At 40.9% G+C, this 24,434-nt stretch overlaps 2 protein-coding genes across 12 annotated transcripts in view; both read right to left on the bottom strand.

The window, feature by feature from the left end:
• TRAF3IP1 (TRAF3 interacting protein 1) overlaps positions 1-13,928 on the bottom strand; it is a 45,502-nt gene extending 31,574 nt beyond the window's left edge. The window contains exons 1-6 of one of the 3 annotated variants that reach the window (XM_055719020.1): positions 13,779-13,928; positions 12,917-12,985; positions 8,511-8,672; positions 6,505-6,645; positions 5,869-6,336; positions 4,631-4,708 (exon numbers count right to left, since the gene is read on the bottom strand). In XM_055719020.1, coding sequence (XP_055574995.1) covers positions 4,631-4,708; positions 5,869-6,336; positions 6,505-6,645; positions 8,511-8,672; positions 12,917-12,964 — 897 coding nt within the window. In that variant the 5' untranslated portion in view covers positions 12,965-12,985; positions 13,779-13,928. Of the gene's footprint in view, positions 1-4,630; positions 4,709-5,868; positions 6,337-6,504; positions 6,646-8,510; positions 8,673-9,431; positions 9,452-12,916; positions 12,986-13,737 lie in introns of those variants that run through there. The other 2 variants (XM_055719019.1, XM_055719021.1) reach the window with 2 other exon arrangements.
• A 5,452-nt stretch (positions 13,929-19,380) lies between these two features.
• USP40 (ubiquitin specific peptidase 40) overlaps positions 19,381-24,434 on the bottom strand; it is a 37,992-nt gene continuing 32,938 nt past the window's right edge. For 8 of the 9 annotated variants that reach the window (XM_027802946.2, XM_055718404.1, XM_027802944.2 and 5 more), the window contains 5 exons: positions 24,000-24,065; positions 23,558-23,768; positions 23,324-23,419; positions 22,393-22,487; positions 19,381-22,015 (listed from right to left, as the gene is read on the bottom strand). In XM_027802946.2, the coding sequence (XP_027658747.1) occupies positions 21,907-22,015; positions 22,393-22,487; positions 23,324-23,419; positions 23,558-23,768; positions 24,000-24,065 (577 nt within the window). In that variant the 3' untranslated portion in view covers positions 19,381-21,906. Of the gene's footprint in view, positions 22,016-22,392; positions 22,488-23,323; positions 23,420-23,557; positions 23,769-23,999; positions 24,066-24,434 lie in introns of those variants that run through there. The other variant, XR_008733533.1, reaches the window with a different exon arrangement.

Consider the following 24,434-nt stretch of genomic DNA (forward strand, 5'->3'; position numbering starts at 1 on the left):
GACATAAAACTAGTTTTTAATTATGCTATATTCACTGGATCATTACAATTATTATTTGACCCACAACCAGAGCTATTCATACTTTTGTTTCACTCTTTAAGAAATAGTGGCATGTTATAAAGAAAAATAGGCAGAAGTCCAAAACGCATAGCTAATATTGAAGTGGTTAATCTTAATCCTAGTTAGTCTTAATTACTACCATCTTTCACAATTACAACACTATGCAAAGAGCAAAAGTAAAGCTTACGTACCATCAGAATGCGGCTCTACAGGCCTGCAGGCCACATCTGGTACACTCAAACTTCAGCAGCTCTTTGGGTGATGTAATTATTAGCACAGGTGGGGAAGGAGTTGAGAATAGGTGCTGAGGCTTCTGGAGGAGTGGATTCAGTCATTTATTTATGTCAAGTAATGACTACAAACACCAGTTAACATTTTTGTATAGCCACATGTGCACAATGGTAACAGGTGCAAAGTAAAAGCTAAAATTTAATCACTATGGTAGCACACAAAAACATAAATCCCACAATATTTACGATTTGAGTCTTTCCAAAGGGAGATAAAAGAGGTCATTCTTCTTAAAAATTCATAGGCTTCAAGACTTTGAAAAGCAGTTACTGGAGTCATTAAAAAGAAATCTTACACTTCATCTCACACCATCCTGGAAAAAACATACTGAAGTGGAATCCTAGATGGACGTATGCACACTTCCCAGTTTTGAGTAATTAAGCTTCTATTTGGACAGCATACAGCAGCCTGCTATAAACCATCCGATCTGCTGCTTTGTCCTTGTTGTTATTAACCTTTAAATAGGTTGACTTTCACTTTAAGACATAAGAAAACAATGATTTCTAACATTTCAGCAGGTGAGGACGAGGAATACGCTTTGAAAAGACATCCTGCAAAACTGTTAGTTCTCCTTTCCATGCAACAACCAACATCTATATTCACAAAAGGATGTTGTGTCCAGTTTCAGTCAGTGACTTTTACACTGCACATTACTAATGCTGTACATGCTTGTATCCATCTCCTCCAGCCATGGCCACACCATGCATCAGAGTCAAAGGCAGAAAAAACACTCCCACCCAAGCAAGGGAAGGGGACAAATCATTATAGAAATCAGTCACTGTGATTTTCCCCTCAAATTCATCAAATCTACTGCTAGTTCACTAATAAGAAACAAGGATTAAGTCTGCAAACAGAAATCCAATTCAGTCAACCCTTCACTATTTAGACCTACAGTGCCAGGAGATATACTTGCACGTATACTGTAAACAGCATGTATGTGTATAAGTTTTACATAAATACAACTACATATACAAATACATTTTATAATTTTATGCAACAGCCTATTTCTCAACAAATAAACACAGCTCATTTCTAATGCTTTTACTGAAAGCTATGTATCCCTCAAACACTTTCTTTGCCCTTTCACTTAAGCTGTCTGTATTTCCAATATTTATTGCTAAAACAGCTATCATTACTAACCGACGGAATTTATTGGTGTACAACAGCAACAAGGAAAGATCTCTCCTTGGTAAGGTCAATTTGCCTGCTATGGTGATAAAACATACTAGAAAAATATCGAGCAATTATTTCCTCAAATGAAGGCTCACAAGATGGTGTTCTATTGGTGTTAGCTTCTGCTAATTAAAACCTTTCAAACACAAGAAGAACTACCAGAAAAATCCTGCTTTTTAAGATGCACATTTTAATGATGGATCTCTATTGTGTGAGCCAGTTTATGAACAACTGACACCAAAAAGAAAGGGTCACTCACAGCACCAGAACAAAAATACTTGAGCCATGTCCAGCAGATTTCCATGGAATGATTCTCTCTGCTGCTTCTAGGGCAGTTAAGTCTTTTTCATTCAGTAGTTGTTTCATTATATAGTCAAGATGAGTTCCAACAGCAATAGAAGTTCATTAGATATGACTTAAGAGGCTGATTCAGGTGACCAGTTCCAGAGCAATACCGTTTGTAGGGCAAAAATAAGAGTCATTATAGAAGTGGCCAAAAGTGACAGGATATTACAAAAAGCTTTAGCCAAGAGTTTCGGCAGCTGTCTGTAAAATAGAAGAGACTTTTCCAACGTGTTTGGCCTTAGGGGTAAATGACATACCTGTTCTGCAGCCACTTTCATATAAACAGCACCATACGCTCAGAGGCTCTGTGCCCTGCATCACCTTTTGTCAAAAGACAAAGTTACCTTTATTATTTACAAGGTCAAGAAGTCATGCTAATGAAGTGTCCATTTTAAACAAGACTTCTACCTGAGACGGACTGAGCACTGAAAGATACAACTCAACTCCCTCTGATCACAGACAGTGTCCTATGCAACAGCTAGCCTTGAAGCAACAAGTAGTCGTCTTCTGATTGCCATGTGTTAGCCAAATGTCTCCTCTTAATTCCTACTTATACCTGCTTTCTTTTAGTTCCAGAAAATTATAGATACCATGTGATGACTATGGTGGATAACATACAGAGTCTCTTCAGTACCAGAAAATTATAAAAAAAAAAAAGCTGACCTGTCAAAATTTCAGTAGCATTTTAAAGCTGGCCTCTGATAATTAGCAGCAAGAAAAATTATGACCTGCATGAATACAGAAAGAATCATATGAAGACTCCTAATCTCATAGTAACGAAGCCAGGAACTAATAAGTGATAGCTTTGCTGTACATGTAGAATACAGAAAAAAAAAAAATCTAAATACATTTCTTCCCTAAAGTAAATGCAGCATAAAAGCCACTCAGCCTGAAATTCGTGGACATCTCAAATGAAATAAGAGTTCCCGTTTCCCCACTGCTTTTTCCCCATCGCTATTTCCATGTCCTTATGCTGTCAAGCAGCGTGTCTGAAAAAAAAAGGACCTGATTCAAATATGGAGGCATCAAGATAAAAGTCAAGTGGAAGACAAATAGCTCACTACAACGTGAAGCGATGTAAGGCTAGGCTTGGAAAGAAAGAAAAGCTGTGGCTAGGAGCGTGAGGATAAAGACAGCAGGACTAGGAGCCAGAGGAAACTGGCAAGTGAGCACAACAGGAACAAATGAGAAAAGAAGAGGAGGTTAATCCTTAGGGCAGAAAACAGTACGTGATGTGTTAGGTACTGGCATATCAGCCACTGCTTGAGAGGGGCTGCTTCGAAGTGTTTTACTTGTATTTACAAAAAGCTAAAGACAGATGCTGAACATTTATTAAATATGCAGCAGACACTACAAAAATATGATTCAATACTCTCCATGTGCATGAAGACATAAATTGCTTCCCTTCTTTTTAATACACTTGTTTCACTGCCATGTGACTTAAATGGAGTTACAGTAGTTTAAATCAGGGTAAATCCCTGGAAATAAAGGCATTACCCTGCTGTGAAACTACTGAGGGGACAGGAAGATCTACCCCAGCCCATGAGATGCACTTTTCAATTATTTCATGCTGGAATTTCCTCTAAATCACTTTGTGCAGCTATCTTAACTCTCTAGCTCTAAAAATTCATTGGGAACATTTTCATTTCATTTCTCTCTTCCACAGTCTTAAGATGATGATCATTTTTCATGCACTGGTCTAAAGTCTGTGTTTTCACCACCTAAAAACTAAGCAGTGTCTACTGTTACGCAAGCAAGTAGAGGAAAGCATGTCATCTAGATTTAAGGTAATAAACCCACATGCCTTGGAATCGCTCCCAAAAGCACTTAAGACGGGAAATGAAATTTTACTGCCCCAGTGTATTATTGTGGTGCCCAAGAGCACTACGATAGTTTGGGATGAGGCTCAGAATTTCCATTAGAGACCCAATTTGCAGGAAGTTTAACTTGGCCATGAACATTTGCTTCAGGCTAAAAACTATTTTATAAGCTCTCCCTCCAAGTGCCAATAATTTAAAAAGTTTGGTTGGATTTCAGTCAAAGAATAGCTATAAATTTGTCATCTCATGTAGAAGATACAATGATGTCAGTGGCCCATAGACTCTCAACAGAGACTCCTGCTAGACTTGGGATCCTGCCTATTTTTTCCTAGCCTGAGCTGCTTTAAGTTAATTTACTGAAGTCTCACTCTTTAAATATTTAGCCATATGGCTCCAGAATTCCCCAAATTGCCTCAGGACATCAGGAAGCAGCAGATGCAGACGCAATGGTATCACAAGCAACGGCTACTGTTCAGAGGCAAATCAGTGAGTTGCTATTCTGCCCTACCATCATCCAGCTGCAAAACATGGGCCCATACACAACGCTGGACTCTCTTTTTCCAAAACAGTAACTTCATTAAAGTAGAAGAAACTCCCAAAACTAACAGCTTTAGAGGAAAGATTCAGAGGAATAAACAGAAAACTTTGAACAAATACATATTCTTCCTGAAGTACCCAATATATCCATACACAGAAATAAAATTTGGAAAACGAAATTAACTGAGTAACCTTTTTTCCCAAGCTCAGAGAAATTAAAAAAAAAAAACCCAACCAAAGAAACACCACACAAAAAAAACAAACCACCAGATAAGCAACTATTTTATTAACTTTTCGAGCTGTAAAACAGGTATCTACCTACCTTTTAATCTTACATTCCTTTCATGCAGACTCCCAAATCATTCTAAACCGCAACACTTAATATTCACCTTCCCAGATCTACTAACCTCATTATCTGGCTGGCACTTGCTGTCTTTAGTTGGCCTCTGCGTTTTTCTAAGTGTGGATTCCTCAGAATCTGCAGACTAAAAAGAAATTAATTGCTTCAGATTAAGCGTACTGAGAAGTGAGCTACTTACCCGAGTACCATGAAAGGGGAAATCAGCACAGAGTAGAACTGAGCACATCGCGATGTGCATCAATCTACCGTATCCACCTGCCTGCTCCCTTTACCTTGCCACCCCTGCACAGCAGACTAACCGAGCAAGATCAGCAGTTAAACATTGTTCTCCGAGTAAAAACCAGGAAGGCAAGAATCCTTTAGATTCTTAAGACAGGTACTGCCAGAATTGCTTTCTCACATATAACAAAATGAAGCTACCCCCTAACAGAAGCATCTCTGATGTCCACCAATACTCAATTTCTACCATGAACCAGCATGCAACAGAACAGAAAAGAAAAACAGGAAATGTTTTGAGGAGGAAGAGGGAAGATAAAGAGAACAAAATTAAAGGCAATGAAGAGATGGCTCTTAAGACAGTTCAGGACTTCACACTGAGATGGCCTGAAGTATGGGGATGTAACGTGTGGAGTTCAGTGCAAACAGAGCACCCTCACAAGAATCTAGATGGGCTTCCCAACAGTCCTTTGAAGGAAAGAAAAAGAAGAAAAAAATCAAGCTGGAAGCAAACAGCTCAATCTAGAAAGCCAGGTAAAAAAAAATACAAATGTGCAACTGCCATCTTGTGTGTCCTGCTACAGAAGAAGCCAGCTCAAGAGAGACTAGTCGTGGCTCAAAGGGAACTCTCTTCAACCTCGTCTTCCCTAAAAGCCAGCTATGGCTGCAACACCAGCATGCATTACTGGGAAGGCACATGAGGATACAAGTACAGAGTTCCAATAGTCGATGCCACCTCTCTGCCAAACAATCTCATGTGATCAGGAGAATTCAGACATGCAGATTTCAGAAAAGAAACTGCTTATTAGATGTTCAAGAAGCACTGTCAGATGACTCCGATGGCTCAAGCCAAGATATATGACAGAGACACTAAGTTAACAGATGGCCTCAGTCACACTCTTACCAGATCAAATCCACACCAAAACTTTCACTTCGTAAGAGTAACTGCTGTTAAAGGAAGTACTTAGTTGTTACACGTGCAGAAATACAAGTACGCAACGTCATTAGAACAAATGCTCAGTCCCTGCCACAGCATGTGGAAAGTTATTCTCTGAAGATTTCAATTACCTTTTTCTCTGCTTTATCCTTTCCATGTTCTCTTAAATGCTCCCCATCTTTTTCTCTGTCCCTTTGTCTATCCCTTTCCTTATCTTTTCCTCTATCTCTGTCTTTCTCTCGTTCTCTGTCTCTAGCCTTATCTTTGTCTCTTCCTTTCAGTTTGTCCTTTTCTCTTCCTCCATTTTTCTTCTCTCTTTCCTGTCCTTTACCATGCTCAAGATCATCTTCTTGCTCTATGTCTCCTTTTCCCTTGTTTTTTTCTGTTTCTCTTCCTTGCTTGGTTGTTCTGCTTTTGTTTCTCTCCCTTTCTTGTTTTTCTCCTTCCTTAAATGTGTCTCTTTCAGGGTCTTTGTGCCTGTCTTCATTATCCTTCTGTTTATCATTTTGCTTTTCTCTTTCTTCACTCTCTTTCAAATCTCCTTTGGGCTTTCTGTCTCTGCTTGAGCTTCTGTCTTTAATGTCAGTGTCTCCTCTGTCCTAAAAAGAAATTAAAAGTAAAAATTAATTCCAATACATAGCAACTCAGTCACACAGTTACTTTACACAGACAAAAATGCAAGCTAAAAAAACAACACCCAAACACCAAAAAAACCAAACCATAAAGAGTGGTAGCCCTTGTACCCCACAAAAGTTGCAAATGCCTACCTCTCTATCTCTATGGCTTTTTCGTTCTTCTGGTTTGGACTCTTTGCTTTCTTTATCTCGAGATTTAGAGGACGGAGGTTTCCCTTTAGCCTCAGCTCTTTCCCCAGCTAAGATCTTTTTTACAGCAAAATCACTGGACAGCTTTAAGGAATAGGAAAACATCATTGAAATGAGTAAATTACTCTATTAAATACCTCCTTTCTTCCTAACTTTGTAATTAACTTGACTTGGGTGAGCTTTTTTGTTTCGGGGTGGGGGGGTGTTGCTTTTTAATAAACAAAGCTCATGTATTTCTGGTCTTCTGAAACATTCTTTCACAGGAGTAATAATGCTCTCCTATGCCAAATACCTCCTGGTAATTCTTGTAATTATTTGATTACATGGACCAGAGCTATATAAATATATGGTGGTTTTTACGTATTACAGTACAACAGCAATTCTCATTGCGACAATTTAAATATTTTCCAAAATAGTAAAGCAAATGACTGTCAAATCCTTATACCACAACTGCTAGATTGATTAAACACTCTTAAAACCATACTGTGTCATATCTGCATCTGCATCCATTCTTAGGCCACTCCACTTTCACCCAATACTTGCTCAATCAGCAATGGTCACTAAAGAAAACTATATTAAGAACGACTTCCAATAAGCTGCAGTTAGTGTTTAAAAAGTTTTTGCATCTGGTTCATTTGTTAATAAGACAAGCAATTATTAATCAGATCATTTAGACAGCAAGACAAGCTTTTGTGTCCAAATGGTAGAAAGTTTGACTACATTAACAAAAAAACAGAAGAAAAAAAAATAATCACAGTCAGGGAATTCTCCTTCCTGAAACAGGAACAGCTTTTAGATCACTAAAACTGATATTACCCCAGGGGCAGACTCCTAATTCTCTCCTGCTTTGTAAATGCAAAGCTATGAAATTTTGTGGGTTTTCGCATTTGGACACTAACTTCTGCACATTAGCAACACTTGCCTGAACTAAGTAACTCCAAGCAGTACGCTCAGCTCAGCACTAAAGTATCATGCTAGAGACTGATCCACATTTTTGGGGCTCTTTTCCACAATGCATGTCAAGCTTCTGTTTCACAAAAAAAGCCAGGAGCCTAATTATTTTAGTTCAGATGGGTAGACTATATCCTCTGGATATTAAATCTCATCGCAATATTCTGCAGAGCTGTTCCATCACGCATGTTTTCAAACAAACTCTGTGCATGTTTATCAGTTTCCCCCTTCCCTGTCTCAAGCAGTTCATAAGGAAGAAGCGCACAGCACTCTACTAATTAAAACCACTTAACGTACATTTCAATGAGTAGATTATCAGACAAAGGTAACCCAAACTAAACTTGCAGACAGCCCATAAACACTGCAGTATCTCACAGTTAAATATACACAGCTTCTTCACACTCACTGATCCAAGGTTTTTGGGTAATACCTTTATATTCAAAAAATCACTGTAACACCTATAAGCAAAGAATCCTCATTACTTTTAATACAACAATTATTTTAATAATTGCCTATGCAGTTATTTTTAACTGGTTATCAAAGTTCTCCTTTGCTTCATTTCCATATTGAAAAAGTAAAAAAAGCATCACACTAGAAAAATTACTTTCATTACAGAATTAGAAATTTGACTGAAATTTTGAAGTCAAAGGTGGCAGTATCTGGTCATATAATTAATGTGTCTGCATCCCAACATTTTAAAAGTTCTGAAGCTTCGTGTTCTTCATACCTAACCAATGTTATTAAATGACCAGTGAATAAAGTGAAAAATAAAAAGCAGTATACATTAAAAGCACTAAAATATCCAGAACGTATTTGCATGGGAACCTGGCTCAAACTCTACTAAGGATCATATACTATCCATCTGTTGTTATAGTTTTAAGTGGTAACCCATTTATCTTCTGTAAATAAAAATAGCAGTTGAGTATTAATAAAGTCTGTTACAAATAAGCTCTGATAATACGTCAGTATGTGCATAAAATATATTAGTGATGTCGTACCTTATTTAAGCAACACTTCCCAATTGCTTGAAGAAATTCATTGGTTTTTTCAGGTTCGTGTCCAGCCACAACACGTGCTGGTTTTACTGACAGCGGCTCTCCTGTTACCATTACAACAGCATCAATTGCCTTCTGAAGGAAACTAATTTTGGCATCTTTATCCTGGTAAAAGAGCAATTTAAAATAATACTGAGACTCTAAAGTAATTCCACACACCACCTAACGACTAGAAAAACTGACGGGAGGAACAGTTGCAGACAGCATCCGTACAACAAGAGCAGCACACTGTTTGTAAGGTCAGCAAAGAGGGCCGCACCTGATTTATAGTTAGTTATTTCTAATTAAGAAATGACAGCTTTGATAACAGACGAACATTGAACTAGAACGGCCAAAGTGGAAGTATAACTTTGTCTTTTTAGTAAGTTTATCTTTTAGCTTCAGTGCATTTTAAGACTGCTATTAAAACTTGCTTGGCACTCCATTTTGAAGCATTATACATTAAAGAAGATAAGTTTTATTTAAGAAATGATTGCAAGTACTACCAAAAGAATCACTAGAGAGTTCTAACAGGACTGTTACAGCAGATGTTGCTCAGAAAGACAGTTCTTACCCTGAATATTTTTCAGCATTGAAGTCCCAAAGTTACAGGACTAACATGAGTCTAAACTGAGGGTCTTACGTGCTTGCACATATACTTTACAAACCAGACTTTACAGTGAGTAAAGAAAACATACGAAAGATAGTGGGAAAGGGATACAGGCACATATTTTTATCTCCACAATTACCAGATGTGTTTTAGTTTTAGAACCATACTTCACAAACAACTTCTCCCAAGCGGCCTTCAGCAGAGATGATGTCTTTTAGTGATTATGCAAAATCATAGGGGGAAAAAAAATAAAGACAAAATAAACAACCCCCTACCAATCAAAATTTTACTGGAGGGTTCCTGGCACAGAGAATGAAATCATGGTGTGAAGTCTCTGCAGCTGTAGAATACTCAGCAGAGGAAAAAAAAGGGAGTTTATTAATAAAACGTAATCAAATTAACGGATTATTTACCAGCCCAGCACAGAAGTCTACTCACTCACCCTTTGGACTCATGAGTGGAGATAAAGGATTTCACTAGTCTGTTAAAAAGTAAACCCACATGAGAATTCTGTACTCGTGTTTATATTCTTTTAAACCAATGCCTGTTAAACTGTCACATTCAAACTGATAACTGAGAAGTGGACCACTGCCATTTCAGTTAATTCACAAAAGGAACAGTGGTAATTATCCTGTAAATCACCCGATTCTGGACTGCACTTACTGTCCAGGTGCACAGATCCAGAATGACCTGCATCAAATCTGACAGACACAGCAGTGCAGAGGCAAGCAACAGAAGCCGCTATTTCCTCTGCTGAGCAAGGCCAACACTCTTTACAGGCACCTGGCAGCACAACCTATTCCTGTGGCACCAAAACTTAGCTGAGCCATTCACGTAGTATCTCAAGTCCCAGAGCCACTCTCCACAAACAAGAACCGGGTTCTGCTGCAAGCACGTGCATGATAGTCAAACGCGTGGGAAGACAGTCTCCAGAGTCAGGGTACTTCCCGTCTTCGATTCTTCCAAACGGATTAAAACAAACAACTGCCACATAGCTGGGATTTTCAGATTGTCTCCATTAACTACAGCAGCACTTCACCCTCACCAGTGCTCCCTGCACTCAAAAATAAAAAAGGAAAGGAAGGAAATACTGCAACCTCCTTCTATTAAAAGTTGCCCACCCTTCCAAGGACATATGTAATCTATTAATTTAGGGAAGGAGACAGGACACTATTTGAAACCAAACATGTTTTTAAATAAAGATCTAAAATTTAATCCTACATCCTCATCATTTTCAGCAGTTAACATTACCAGCGTGTTCTGTCCATGTAAGAAATCCTCATGAACCCGATGAGAAACCTACAGCTCCCACCTACATCGGTAAACAGAATTCTATCCAAATAAAAACAAACATCTGAAACAGTGCTGAGAGCTTAAGAAAACATTTTTTCTTGGATAGATTTCACAAAAAGGTATCTCCCCTGTTTCAGCTAGTAGGACTTTATATATGGAGATATAAAAACAAAGAATTTTTTTTGTGTGTGTATATATATATAGCTGATGTAAAAGATTCAACAAGCAAGCCTGATGGCCAGTATTTCCATTTATAAAGGAACAACTTTACTAGACCTAACAAGATGAACCTTTCTGATAAACACGCAGACAGTATCATCCACTGTAGCTGGCAGAAGAGGTGTATTTGGAGAAGTCCCAACAAATAAGGAATCCTCATGCTTTAAATTCCCCTTGCATCCCTCTCCAGTTGATTGCTATGACTATACATCCCTTGAACAAACTAGAACCCAGTGAGGTCCACGTGTGTGCTCTGCAGGCCAGATCTGGCTCGTGGGATGCTTTCAGCCTGCCTCACACAACTTTCCCTGTGGAAGGAGGGGATTAGCCATCCAAGCAGAACGTGTTACCCCAACAGTGGAGACATAAAAAGCACAGAAGAAATGGTGGGTACTTCAGGACCCACCTGCTATGTCCAGGTGGGAGCGGTAAGCTGAAATGGTCACTGCGCTTGTGCGTACATGACGCTGCGCAGCATAAGAAGGGGTGTCCAGACCAGGACCCAGCCCCAGCCACCAGAGGCTGGACCAAGTTTTAGTCTTGCTTAATTTCAGTCTACACACCTCGCGACCGGCAACAGCACAGCCAGCCTGCAAAGAGCACCTGTCAGTTCTCCCCAGCCCACATCACAAAGAGTGTGGACTACAGCACTGGGACTATTTCACAGCGGGTACAAACTTTTTCTTTTTTCTGAAAGCATCCTGCCCATTCCATGTCTGTGCATCTACTGCCAAATCATCACACCAGGTGAGTATCTTTCCCTAGTGTTACATAAAGCAGATCACCCTCACATAGAAATGCACACAGCTATTCACAGCATTGACTCCAGCTGCTGCTCTCAAACTCTAGCTCTCCATGGGTACCTTCCATCTCTGCATAAAGATTACCCTTCTGATTTTCCACAACTCCAACAGAAATCACAGCAAGAAGCATCCTGGGAGTGCCCAGCCTTTCTCCTGACCAGTGTTCAGAAAAAAGGAACGCAAGCTAGAAACATTTTCCACCACAGTACAGCATTTTGATCTCTGCCTGAACTCTTGAAAACCATGATCTCATGGCCCGTGAAAGAAATTCTCAGAGAGGTACTCAAGATTGCTGCAACTCGAGAGCTATCACATGATGTGGATACAAACCAAGACCTGCTCAGGAGTTGCTAGGAAATCTGCTTTTTCAACCCACAAATAAAATGCATGGTGCTGTCCCAATAACACATCTTCATCACAGAACTACAGACAAGCTTCAACAGGCACAGTACCAAAAAAAACAACGATCCATTGTATAAATAGCTTAGATTTTAGTCACAGAAATATAAACATATATATCACACTGATAATTAGCTGCAAGAAACGCATAAAACATCCACGCAATTGGCTGTACGGATGCCAAACCAGGCCCATAGACCTCATACTTTCAGTTGCTATGTTAAACAATCACCAAAGGATGTAGCTGTCTAACTAGCAACATACAAACACTAGGTTATTCGCCATGAATAAGTGCCATGAAAAGTTTCCAACCAAGTCAGTAGCTGGAGAACTCTGCATCAGCTCAGCAGAGACGAACAAGAGAGGAAAGGCAGAGACTAAAGTCAACCTTTGTACTTAAGGAAAGCATTTGTCAGTAATAACCTTCTCTAATTAGCTATTTGTATAACGTAATAAACCTATTGTGGAATGCATATAATAGACAAATGCCTCAGTAAGTCCTGGGATATTAAGCATGAATATTTATGCTATATATGGGTACAATATATATATACACACACATACATAAAGCAATAAATCTAAACCCATACATTCTATTTATAGACCACAAGACTCTTTCAAACAGTGTATGTGGATTTCTAGTGTTTGTGATTTATTAACAATGCCAAACTACTGCCTCATTACTATTATCAATGCCAAACTACTTCAAGGCAACCTTGCTACATAATGATTCTTTTCATCCACACTACTATAATATTTTGGAAGCCTACATCTGATCATAGATTAACACTTGTTGTTTTGAAATCTGTACAAAAACAGTTGTTTACTCGCAACAGCTTGTTTGTGTCACATCCACAAATGCAATCTACAGGGGTTCACCCTGTGCGTTGCACAATATAGCCAATAGGCAATACTTCTGACAATTTCTGCACAAGACTAAAGACAGGTCCTTGACATTAAATGCAGAAAAGACCAAAAGTACCTTCGGGCAAGTTTCAAAGAATACTAATATTAAAGCTAAATAAATAAGGAAGTTTCATACCCACCTTAACATTATCCGATTTCAATTCAAAATCCGTGTAAAGTCCTTTCATAAAACCCGTCACTCTAATTACCTTCAAAATAGAAGAAAAACAGTAAGTACACTTGAAGGCCTCTGTTCAATAAAGCCTGTGTAGCAATAGGAAATATATTGGCCTTATTTGCTTGCAGAGATGATACCTTGTGAGAACTGTTTCTAGAGCAGATTCAGAGGCCTCTGAACATGCTCTGTGACAAGACTTAATCCTTGCTTACCGCTCAAGCCTCCCTTCTTACTTAATTCCATCTTTAACCTTGATGGTTGGTGAATCCAGGAGACTCACAATGTAAAGACCTGCATTTGCACTTTAACCACAGCTCTGCATTATTCCTTTATTGACTTCTTTATATGCGACTATATATAAAGCAGCAACTCGGTAAACGTTAAAATTAAGACTGGTGGGTGTTGTGTTTTTTTTAACGGGAGATAGGAAAATAACCTACCAGCAGGTTTCACGGAGGATCAAAGGCAGAGTCAGGCCCTCAGGTCATACCCACAACCAGCCGCCCCAAACCCGACGAGATTTACTTGCTACTCAGCGTCCCCCCCAGCAGCAGTGTCCTGGTGTGCACCAGCCCCGCCAGGCCGCGGGACGGTGACGGGGACACCCCCCCCACCCCCGAGTCAAGGGGCCTCAGGGCCCCCCGCAGCCCCCCGCCCGGGGGACCCCCTCTCCCCCCTGCCGCGGCAGGCACACCCCCGCCCGCCAGGGGGCGGCCGAGCCCGCAGGCAGGCCCTGTTGCCTAGCAACAGCGGAGCGGGCCCGCAGGCCGGTTCCCGGCCCACCTCGGTGATCACGTCGTGCAGGTAGCGGAAGGGCGGCTTACTCAGCAGCCGGTCCGTCAGCGGCGGCTTGCGGATCACTCGGCCCAGGGACTCCTGCGTCCGCCGCACCACGGCCTCGTTCATAGCGGCGGCGGGACCGCGCCGGAGGCGGCTCCGGGCATTCCCGGCCTGCCCCGCGGCGCGCCGCGCCTCACTGCGCAAGCGCAGCGGCCGAGGGGGGGGTTGCTAGGCACAGCGCGGCCCTAGCAACCGGCCTGGGTAGGCCCGGGCCCGAGGGAGGTGGCCCCGGACGGCTAGTCACGCCCCAGCGCCTTTATGTGAATAATCAGCAGATAAACAGTGCTCAAACTCCATTGTACTTTTTGGTGTTTGTTGTTTTGGGTTTTTTTATTATTGAAATAAAGTAGAAAGTAAGAGTGATGGATGGGGAAGAATGAGGTAACATCCAGATTGCCTGATCCCACATCACACTCCCCAGCAAAGCCAGGCCAAGGCCACTACAGAAGAGCACAGGACCCCTAGCACTGTCCTCAGCCCCTGCAGGCCCATTGCCACCAGGCAACCCACTTCGTCCTTGCCCTGTCACAGCCTGCATCAACAAGTGAAAACCTGGCTGTGCCCAGCCTCCAGGTTGCTGCCCATCTCCCTGACCAGGCTTGGGAACCTGAGAAAGAAAATGCTGCTTTTCTGCTCAGCCAGTCGCTACCATTAGTGTTTGAAAGCTGAACTTCAACAGGGCCACAAGGGGGCCGTGCTGCTGTGCTTCAGCTTACTTGCCTTGCTGAACAACCTTAGAAGAATGAATCAAATTTGGGAAAAGAAAGATAAGTTACAAAGCAAATTTATCTGGCGTTAGTTCAGACAAAAATATAGGTTATTTTTTCAGCAAAGGAAGCAGACAGCTTCCACGTTGACCAGGTAATTACATCTGGGCTCCTGAGAGCAGGTGGTTACAAGGAAGTGATTTTTGTCTTCCCCAAACACAACACACTGGTGGGTTGTTGACTTTCCCAGACAGGCTGTGACTACAAGATCTGGTGAGCCTGGGAAGAAGAGGAGGTGTTGACAGCTTCTACATCCAAGGGCATCAGAAAGTCTCAGAGGAAGCAAGAAGACTGGGAAGAAGCTGCACTGGGGAAGAGGGTTGTTTGTTTTGGAATTGTGTGGTTTATCTGGATTTCTGCCACCAGCTCTCTACAAAGCATCTGAGATGTCTGAGAAGGACTCTCAGGGGTTTTGTTAAATTTGGCCTTTGGCACGCTCGTTTTGCTGAAGAGGTAGTACCCCAAGGAAGCGTGGCTCAATTTAACTGAAGAACCAAAAGCTAGCAACCCACAAAATCTCCACGAATCCCTACAGACCTAGAGGCAGGCACTGGAATCAAAAGAATTACCCTAAGACCATAAACCAGAAAGCTTTAAGTTTAGTCTGGAGACCTAGTCTGTTTGAGGACCTTGGACAAGAATTGTTCAGAAACACTGGGCAAGCCAAGACCAATCCTCCTGAAAACGTCAGTAAGAAATTCAGCTGACCACACAACATCAGTAAGAGACAAAGCAGTGTACCCTGTGGCTCAACATCTCCAACATGCACCAAAAGCCATCCTAACACCAAAAGGGTCGCAGAGAAACTGGCTGTTTTGAGCACTTCATCACAAGCAGGGATAGACATCCATGCATATTGCCTTTTCCTCCAAGCTTTGCCTCCTCCTGGAGGAAGGGACTCTGACCTTTCCAGCCACTAGTCTGACTTCATACAGCAAAACTACTTTGCAGAAATAGGCTGGAAAGCAGCAGGACAGCACCACGGTACGTATTGCTGGTCATATATTCAAGGCCCAGCAGCAGGAATGTAAAGCTCCCTACCTCCGATTCTTTTTACATACCACAAACAGCAGGATACTGTCTCCAGCTTCAAATAACCTTATGAACTCAGTAGCTTAAGTGCACACATGTATATATGCAGTTTCCAGCCTCTATCAGCTGAGCTACCAAATGCTGCTGTAAAATATAGATGCAGCTTGACAACAGAAAGCACCTTCTGTCTCAGTCAAAAACACAGCTCAAACTGAGGATATTTGTGTCAGGAACAGTAATATGTAGTAATAGTAATATGGAAGGATATACTGACTGCATTATCTTAGAACAAGATTTTTGTTGCTATGATAAGTATTAGCAGGTTTTCATGCTTCACTGGCTTTCTCAGTTTTAAGACTTTAAAAAAAAAAGAACAGCAAACCAAACAGTTTGTAATTGTGCAGGATTGTAAACATATTCTGCAAGGACTGGAATCAATTCCTAAGGGTTGGTGTCTCTGCACTCCCCTCTTCTGGCTGCCCACTTCAATAACACTTAAGAGGACTATTTTTCTGAGGTCTCAATCCCCAGATCATAGCAAGTTGGGATCAGCTAGATGCAAAAGCTAATGGTAACAAAACAAATCCATCCCACAGACCAGCAGCCTAACAATCGAATTGAGTTCACAGTCCTCTTTTCTAGTCTTTCCACCTCAGCAGCACACAAATTTTTGTCTGACACTCAAAGCTTCGAACCTCACAGGATGCCTGCAAAATGCAGCAAAGTGCATCTGTGCCATCCACCAGCTCCATCAGACAAACTAGTCTATTCTCATGGCACTCTGTCCCTGGAGCGCTGATTAAAATGTGGCATTATATGCACTTTTGCTATCAACAGGAGTTGACAAAAATAGTCAAAGGAGAAAAAAATAAATCATTTTCCCAAGTCAGTGGCTTTGTATTTTCTAGAAGCTAATTGCTGTTGCCAAAGCAAAATCGCTACTCAAAACTACACATTAAAATCAAAAGAAAAATAAAATACTTTTAAAGACCTTTTAGAAGTCTAGCTGTCCAGAATAGCTTTGATTTCTGACCTTCAGCTGCATAGAGGTAGGAATCTTCCCTGTCATTCTTAGTATCTCCAGCGCTCTCTCCGCAGTGATTGAAAACGGGAGACACATGGAGGTGCTCCTGCACACAGAGCTCTGAGCCAGATGCAGCACTGATCCCCACGTGTAGGCTGGGACAACAGCTCTGGGAGTGCTGAGAGACATGGCACACTGGTACCATCCTTGCACCCTCCGTCACAGGCCTCTGCAGAGGAGCCATGGTCACAAGAACTCAGTGCACCTCGTGGTACAATAGATACCTAGAATCAGGCAGCACTTACTGATTTTTAAGTAACAGTTTATCTTAATGGCTTTATGATTAAGAGAAGAATTTTCTTTGCTAGCGTTTACAAACTTTTCTTTACCCCAATCAGTGTCATTCTGAAAGGATGCTTAAATTACAAATACATTTAAGTTTCTCTTGCATGTGCCTAGCTACCTGGTACTTATTGCAAGTTTTCCACAGCACAATTTCTTTTTTTTCTTTCTTCCTCCCCTCTTTTTTTAAGCCATAAGTCTTTTAGAGTCGTAATTGTTTAGGTTGGAAAAGGTCCTCAAGATCATGAAGTCCAACCATTAACCCAGGACTGCCACATCCATCACTAAATCATGTCCCTAAGCATTGCACCTACACATCTTTTAAATGCCTTCAGGAATGGTGACTCCTTGACAAACCTTTAGGTGAAGAAATGTTGCCTAATATCCAATCCAAACCCCTCTTGGTGTAACTTGAGGCCGTCTTGTCCTGTCAGCTTGTTGACCAACTTCCACCTCACTGCAACCTCCTTTCAGGTAGTTGCATGGAGTAAGAAGGTCTCCCTTGAGACAGGAAAGGGTTTGAAAGCCTTTTAGTATAGTAAGAAAAGCAAAGCATGCAATGATAGTCTTTTAAGATAGGGTTTGTATTGTTACTGCTTTGTGGATTGCCACACTCGCTGCTGTGAATGTTTCATTATTATTTGTTAATTTCGTTATTATTTGTTAAATTTTTTTCCCCCGTATAATTCAAACAATAAAAATTAAGGATTGGCCCATTTCCTTTCTTTGTTCTCCACATTACTTATGTGCACACGTAATAAAGGAATTTATACTCTGCAGGACTGAGCAAATCCCTCTTATCACAACCTGCCAGTTAACCAAGTCATGCAGCCTCCAGCCATGCACAGAGTATGATAGGAAAATCAAGAGTTCATAAATTGCTACAAGTAAATTCTGATTGGAGAACCTTGAACAGACCTATACATCACCGCAAGGGAAGATATGCTCCATCTGTACATTATAGCTATGGATGGATTCTTTCTGCAGTCAGAAGTTTACTAGCCAAGTTAGACATATACGAAGGAACCCAAACAGGTGTCAGCTTAACAGAAACTATGGTGGCTGTACCTCCTCACAATGCAAAAAAAAACCCACACCCAAACAAACCCACCCCGCTATCACAGCCCGTACCTGTCAACGGCAACCGATGGGAACAAAACAGACCATGCTAGCTAACATACCTGTCTTTACAGGCAAGAGGGCTGGTGGCTGGGAGGAGGGTTAAACTTCTTTAGGCATTAAGACCACAGGTATCATTCCCAGATGTCACCCGGGAGCTGTTCCACAAGCACAGGCTGCTGGCAGGGGCTTACAGCCCAAACATGGCTCTGGCCAGCCACGGCAGCCAGGAGACAGGTACGGCAGCGGAACTACACAGCGCACTCAGATTCTGCACGGAACGCAGAAAACTGCACATATTCAGAAGTGATCAGTGAAGCTGATGCTCTCTGAGGAAGAAACCCACGAACTAGTAATAGGATTGATGCTCTTACTCAGCACGAACACCTAGATGAAGCGGGAGCAGAAGCAGCGGCATGCACAAACCCCATCCAATAAACACAGCTGGTGGGCCTCCACCACCCGGCTGTAATAAAGATCCACAGAAGGAGTTGGATCATGATCCTGTCCTTTGTATTGACCTGCACAAAGCGCTGTGCTGACCAAGGACCAGTCAGAAAACAGAAAACGAACATTCAGTTGTTAGCCTGTCTTGCTCACCCATTCCAGTTCCATCCCCCCAGCACCATTGCTCGTTATTACCAGGGTTTGTACCTCTGACACCCTTCAGGACGCGACTGCTCTGCTCAGTGGCTGCTGAGGGAAGACCAAAGTGAGCAAGAATGAATTAGCTTTTTAACGGGCCACTTCCCCCTGCTCCACAATCACTTCAGCAAACTGGAATGAGTCATGAGGAAAAGAAAAAGAAAACACACACTCTTCTCATAATAGGGTCCCTGGAGTTGAACACTTGCTCTTTTACAAGGACTGCACCGGGAGTGGATACAAACGGTAAGTTCCTTTGCCTTTCTTACTACACGCAGGACCACAGTGCTCTAGATGCTTCATACTAGTTCACTTGCAAAATAGACCACATTCACATATTTATCCACAAACTGGGAGTTGAAATAATGAGAAGTAAATACTAGACCATGCTTTCTAAAAAAGGGGGGGGAAAAACACAAGCTAAAAATCACTTTAACTTGCATCAAAATCCCAGTCCTCCAACTGAACGCAGGGCCTTGCGCAGTACAAACCCAGCTGGGTTGGGTAAACTCACACAGCCATCAGAATGCAGTCTTAGGAACAGATTTTAAAATTAAAGCTTAATGAAGGTTGTGCCCCATCTAACATTAGAAACCAATCCACGCCATTCCCAATCAACATATCAGTGAGACATAACACAGACAAGTCAACTAGACATATAGAAATGACTTTTTATTTTGTGAAGAACACTTGAAAAATAAAGATGAAAGCTTTTCCAGGCTTTGGAATATAACCATCATAAACTATGGAATCACAAAGACTCCATTTTAAAAAGATGTTCCCTATTCCCACCCCCATTTTTAATGAACCCTCTCATTGTGGCATGACCCACAATAGTTTTAAGGAAAAAAATATGAGCATTTGAGCCAATATTAGAAATAATCCAAGATTGGTTCAGTGCAGGCGCTGCTACATTACACTTTAACAAAGGCACATACTAAAACCCCCACGTTAGTACTTGGAATCCATATTTAAATTGCTCCAAAGTTCATGTTTTCAAGAAGAGACTAGAGTTATTAGAAGGTAGGTGGGAAGGCTGAGCTCACTACAGCTGTCCAGCACGGAACAGGAGGAATTAAAGTGCCAGCAAAGTAAGTGCAATGCAAAGAAAGAATCTGCAACACAAACCTTTCTCGTTTACCTTCGATCAGCATGTGCTATCACTTCTGTAAACCCTGGCTCACAAGAACATTTGTCAATATGGAAGAAGGCGATGCAAACTATGATAGGGAAAGCAATTGGCTGTCCTCACCTCAGAAAATCTATCCATAAAACTAGGATGGCAAGATTCAAGTAAAGCCTACCTACAACTGAAACAGCGAGATTAGAACATGCCCTTCTTGAACAAATCAGCCTAAGAAAGCACAGATGCACCTGCTGAATTTTAAAGATATGCACTGAAAGAATAATGATATGCTTTTCAAGGTGCTTTTGACTTTTTTTTGCTGATAGCAGAGTGTCAGTTTTTTTGTCTTGATGCTGTCTGAAATACCAGAATATTGTTAACCTATTAAAAGTAAATAAGAGATCTCACATCAGCCAGAACTTTTAGGAGTCTGCTGTACCAGCATCTCCTACTACAAAATCTTCTACACATAAACAGGTAAACATTCATGGCAGTCCCCAAAGGGGACTTGTATTTTGTCCTCTCATTATCTCAGCCTGAAGTTGTCCTTAATTAAATCTCAGTTCAGAAGTAACTTTTGAACAATTGCTTTGCTCATTTCAGAACAGGTTTTGGACATTTCTGCAGCTCAACAAGGCTCTGCAGTGTGTTGGGAGACCAGACCGCCCTCGATACAGCAATCTATTTGCACAGGTTCCCAGCCGTAAAAGGCACACACGTTAGATGCCACCAGCACGTAAACTGCTGTACAGAAACTCTTGTGTGTTACCGTCTGTTCTTCCATTTTCACCTTAGCATTCAAAACATGCTTAGACTTTGTTTATAAACAATTAACTCCATTAAGAGTTTGGGTTAATTTGTCAATACTGGCTGTGGTCACAGGAAATTCTGAACCTGATGTTAAATTAAGCTAAGGTTATGAATAGTTACATACAGTGGGGGAAACAGTTTAAATACTGTAAGCCTTATAAAAAATTTGATAAAGATGCTGAAATGTCAACTTCTGGTAAACCCTGATTCCCAGCCTCAGGGGTAAGAAAAGTATGGTCTCTCATAAGCTAGTTATACACATTCTTAACCTTGAGATCCAATCTCACAGGCATTCAGTAAGCATTTTACTTAATAATTAAGAACCTTTGATACTGAGTTCAGCTGGTAGTCAGCTGCATACATCCCATTCTGTTATGCAGGCTATAAATCAGCTTTGTGACACCAAGAGAAACATTTTCTCAAATGTAACAAAGAATATTAGAACAGTTGAAAAGATAAGAAATGAGGGAAAGTCCTCTGAATAAGAGTACTGAAAATAAACACAAGCCTTTTTCCTGAGTATAATAAAACCCGCTTAAGACCAAACATCAGATCTGCCAATTTTTTCATCCATTTTGTTTGTTAACAAAGCTTATGGACAACAAAAAAAAGCCCTAGGAACTTCAAAATGTAAGGTTACCATGCTTTTGTTCCATATGACAAAAAGTCTTCAGGTTTTAAAGCTTGACAGATTCTGAACTTGCTCTTTTTTGAGCCAGTTTTGTACACTTTGTTCAGAGATTTCCACACTTCCCTCATTCCTGAAACCTGACTCCAGCCACTGCAGACTTAGGTCTATATATAAAGAGACAAAAGCAAATTCTAGCATCTGTAACTTCAAAGATCAGAGATGGAAATAAATTCTAGAAAGAGATGATTATGACTGCATTAAAAACCCCAGCAAACTCAGTAGTGATGTTGCAAGACATCAGCATCTAACCAAAAAAGGTTTTAGGGTGATTACAAAACAGTCACCACAAGGTTAAACAATATATTAACCTGTTTTCTCACAGATAAAGTGCATTTACCTAGCCTGAGAATAAGTAACACATTGATAAAGGGATGCTAGAGCACTTCCCCAAGAGAGATTTTAAAAAAATCAGAATGAATCTGATTCCTATGCCCAGTTTTTCCTCTGTGATTCTTGAAGAGACACTTCAGGAAAGACCCTCTTGCTGGTCCAGTTGAGGTACTCCATGCCAATTTAGTACATCAGTAATACGGTCTGGTCAGCAAATCACGTGGTGCTATCTGAAAACACCCACATTGATAGAAAGAGCCACTTCTGGTTTACGATGCTTAATACTCAGCTTCTCCTCAGAGAAAACATGGTCCTGTAAGCGTTCAGCTTGCTGACTATTAAAAAAAGAAAAAAAATAGGAGATACTTAGTATTAGCCTTAGCACCAACAGCAGCGCAAGCCTGCACTAGAACTCTATTTCCACATGGCTGTAAGGATGACATTGCAAGCTCACACTTAGGACCTCTGCGGTGCCAGTGCAGCCACAGAGTTCATTGTTCATCTCTGGAGGCAGGGACAAATGTTGCAGTACGTTGCAAGAGAGAAAAATGGCAGGCTCACTGCAGGACCACAGCACTTAAAGCCAGGAGTTTAAATTACCTGAGCACTTCTTTCAGAACTACTGGAACTGTCTGCTCTAAGTAGTAAAGAACAGCTGCAAAGAACAGTTTGCACATTTCTACAGAAAAAAAGAGATGTATATACTCAATACCTTTTCTTTTTTTCTAATGCAAGCTGCCTTTGTTTCTCTTTTCCAATGTCATCTCTCACTGTGCTGAAGTCCTTAGTGTCATCAAGAAGAAGATTCTGTTGTGAGAAAGGATTTGGTAGGTGAAAGTTATAAGGTCAAACTATTTCCCACATGCTGCTCAGTTTGCACAATTAATTTTCAAAGCATTTCCTCTAACTAGTTTTGCAGTCATTAAGTTAGCAAAGTGGAAAAAATTCAAAAAGGAAAAAATATTTATCAACTCCTCTATTTAGCTTTTGCATTTAACAGAATTTGCCTTATTCAGAAACTTCTCTAGAGTTTAATGCATCAGGATAAGACATCAGACTTCTCACCTACTGCTTTAAAACCCAGCGAGTATGTTCTTTCAGAGGTCTCCTAAGTAAGCCTTATTGCTAGTACAGAGCTCAATATGCTGCTGCGTAATTCTTTTTTTTTCTTAGTTGAATAGACCTGTAATAATTCTTTGGAAAATATAATGGGTTTAAATTTACAGTAAGATTTTTAAAGGGCATTGTTCTTACATTTTACTCAGTTGGGCAAAAATAGTCAATAAAATAAGGGTAAGAAAAAACATCCGGTTTCTTCTGGAAAGTATTCAAGTGTAGAGCAGAAAACAACTGCTTGCACTGGCCGAGAGCTGCGCAAGAGCCTCTAAGATATTGTCCTCTAGTGCCAGTACTGACATACAAGGAGTAAAGCATCATGTTGATAAAAGAACAAGAGAAAAAGACAAAAAAGACTGGTAGCGACAATTTTCTTAACAACACTACGTGTTATCTAGATCCACGTATCAGTGCTTTCATAGAGATGCAGCAGGATGCAGGAAAACCAGAAAGAAGTTAAGATACTGCAAACGGGAGAGTGCCTGAACCTAACCCTTGGGCAACAATTAAAGCCAAGTTAGTTTTACCTTCACTCCAATGACATCTCCATCTTTCAGGTGGTAAGGTGCTGACTGTAAACTCTCCTGTTTTTTCTTCCGTTTCTTCTTTGAAATTTGCTGTGTCTGAACAAAATCAAAGCAGAAACTTTGTACATGGCAGATTTCAGAAATCTGCTTAAACATGTTTGTTCAAGACCCACAGCACAAACCAACACATATTTCTCTCAAACAACTGTTGGATTCTGTCATTGCAGACCTTACCCAGCTAGATATTGGCAGCCACTCAAATCTTTCAGGGAAGTATTTGGCTATTTCAATTTTATCTACAGGGAGACAATAGTGAGAAGCCACTCTCTGCCTCAGTGCCCAGGTTGTGCATTCTTTGGAGATATCCCACACCAAATCCATGGAGTCATAGTAGTCCCTCTCCCCTGGTATGGCCATCTGGACTCGAAGCAGCAGTTCATGGGGCCTGTCATCATGAAGAGAAAACAGACCATTCTCATCAGTCATGCTTTCAGAATCCAGAATTCCCACTTTTCACTCCCTCTTGCCCTCCCTTATTTTGCTTCTGGAAAACAAAAAGTAAGTTCCAAAGTCATCTCGCATACTGACACCTGTAATCCTGACAGACAGTATTTAAGTTAAAAGCTGCTCAGTTACAAATGCATTGCTGTAAGAAATAAGTATCTTGAGATCTTACCCCAAATTCTCTTCTTTTTGCAAAGGTTCTATGCAGATTTCCACTCTGGCACCCAGTTTATAGTCACTGAAAACAAAACAAAGATAATATAAATTTCCAGTCATATAGTCTAAATTTTAGTAGACAAACCACTTTTAGTCAAGTAGACCTGTGCTTGGATGGAAAGCCAAAGCAAGAGGCTATCAGAACAAAAATGAAAAACCCTAGGGAAGTACAAAAATGGCATTTCAGGAAGTCTAAAATAAAGCTTGGCAGCATAAGCATGGCATGATCTACTCATGCTCACACCTTGCCCTTCCACAGCTCTGGTTAAAAAAACATGCTCAGAAAAAAAAAAAAAAAAATCGAAGTCAAGAGAAACAAGCTTTCTGTTGACATCTGACTGAGCCCAATTTATTTCTCTACCAATCCATCCCACAACCTACTACTTGCCTA

This window comes from Falco cherrug, chromosome 8 (genome assembly GCF_023634085.1).
Source record: "Falco cherrug isolate bFalChe1 chromosome 8, bFalChe1.pri, whole genome shotgun sequence".
Taxonomy (NCBI): domain Eukaryota; kingdom Metazoa; phylum Chordata; class Aves; order Falconiformes; family Falconidae; genus Falco; species Falco cherrug.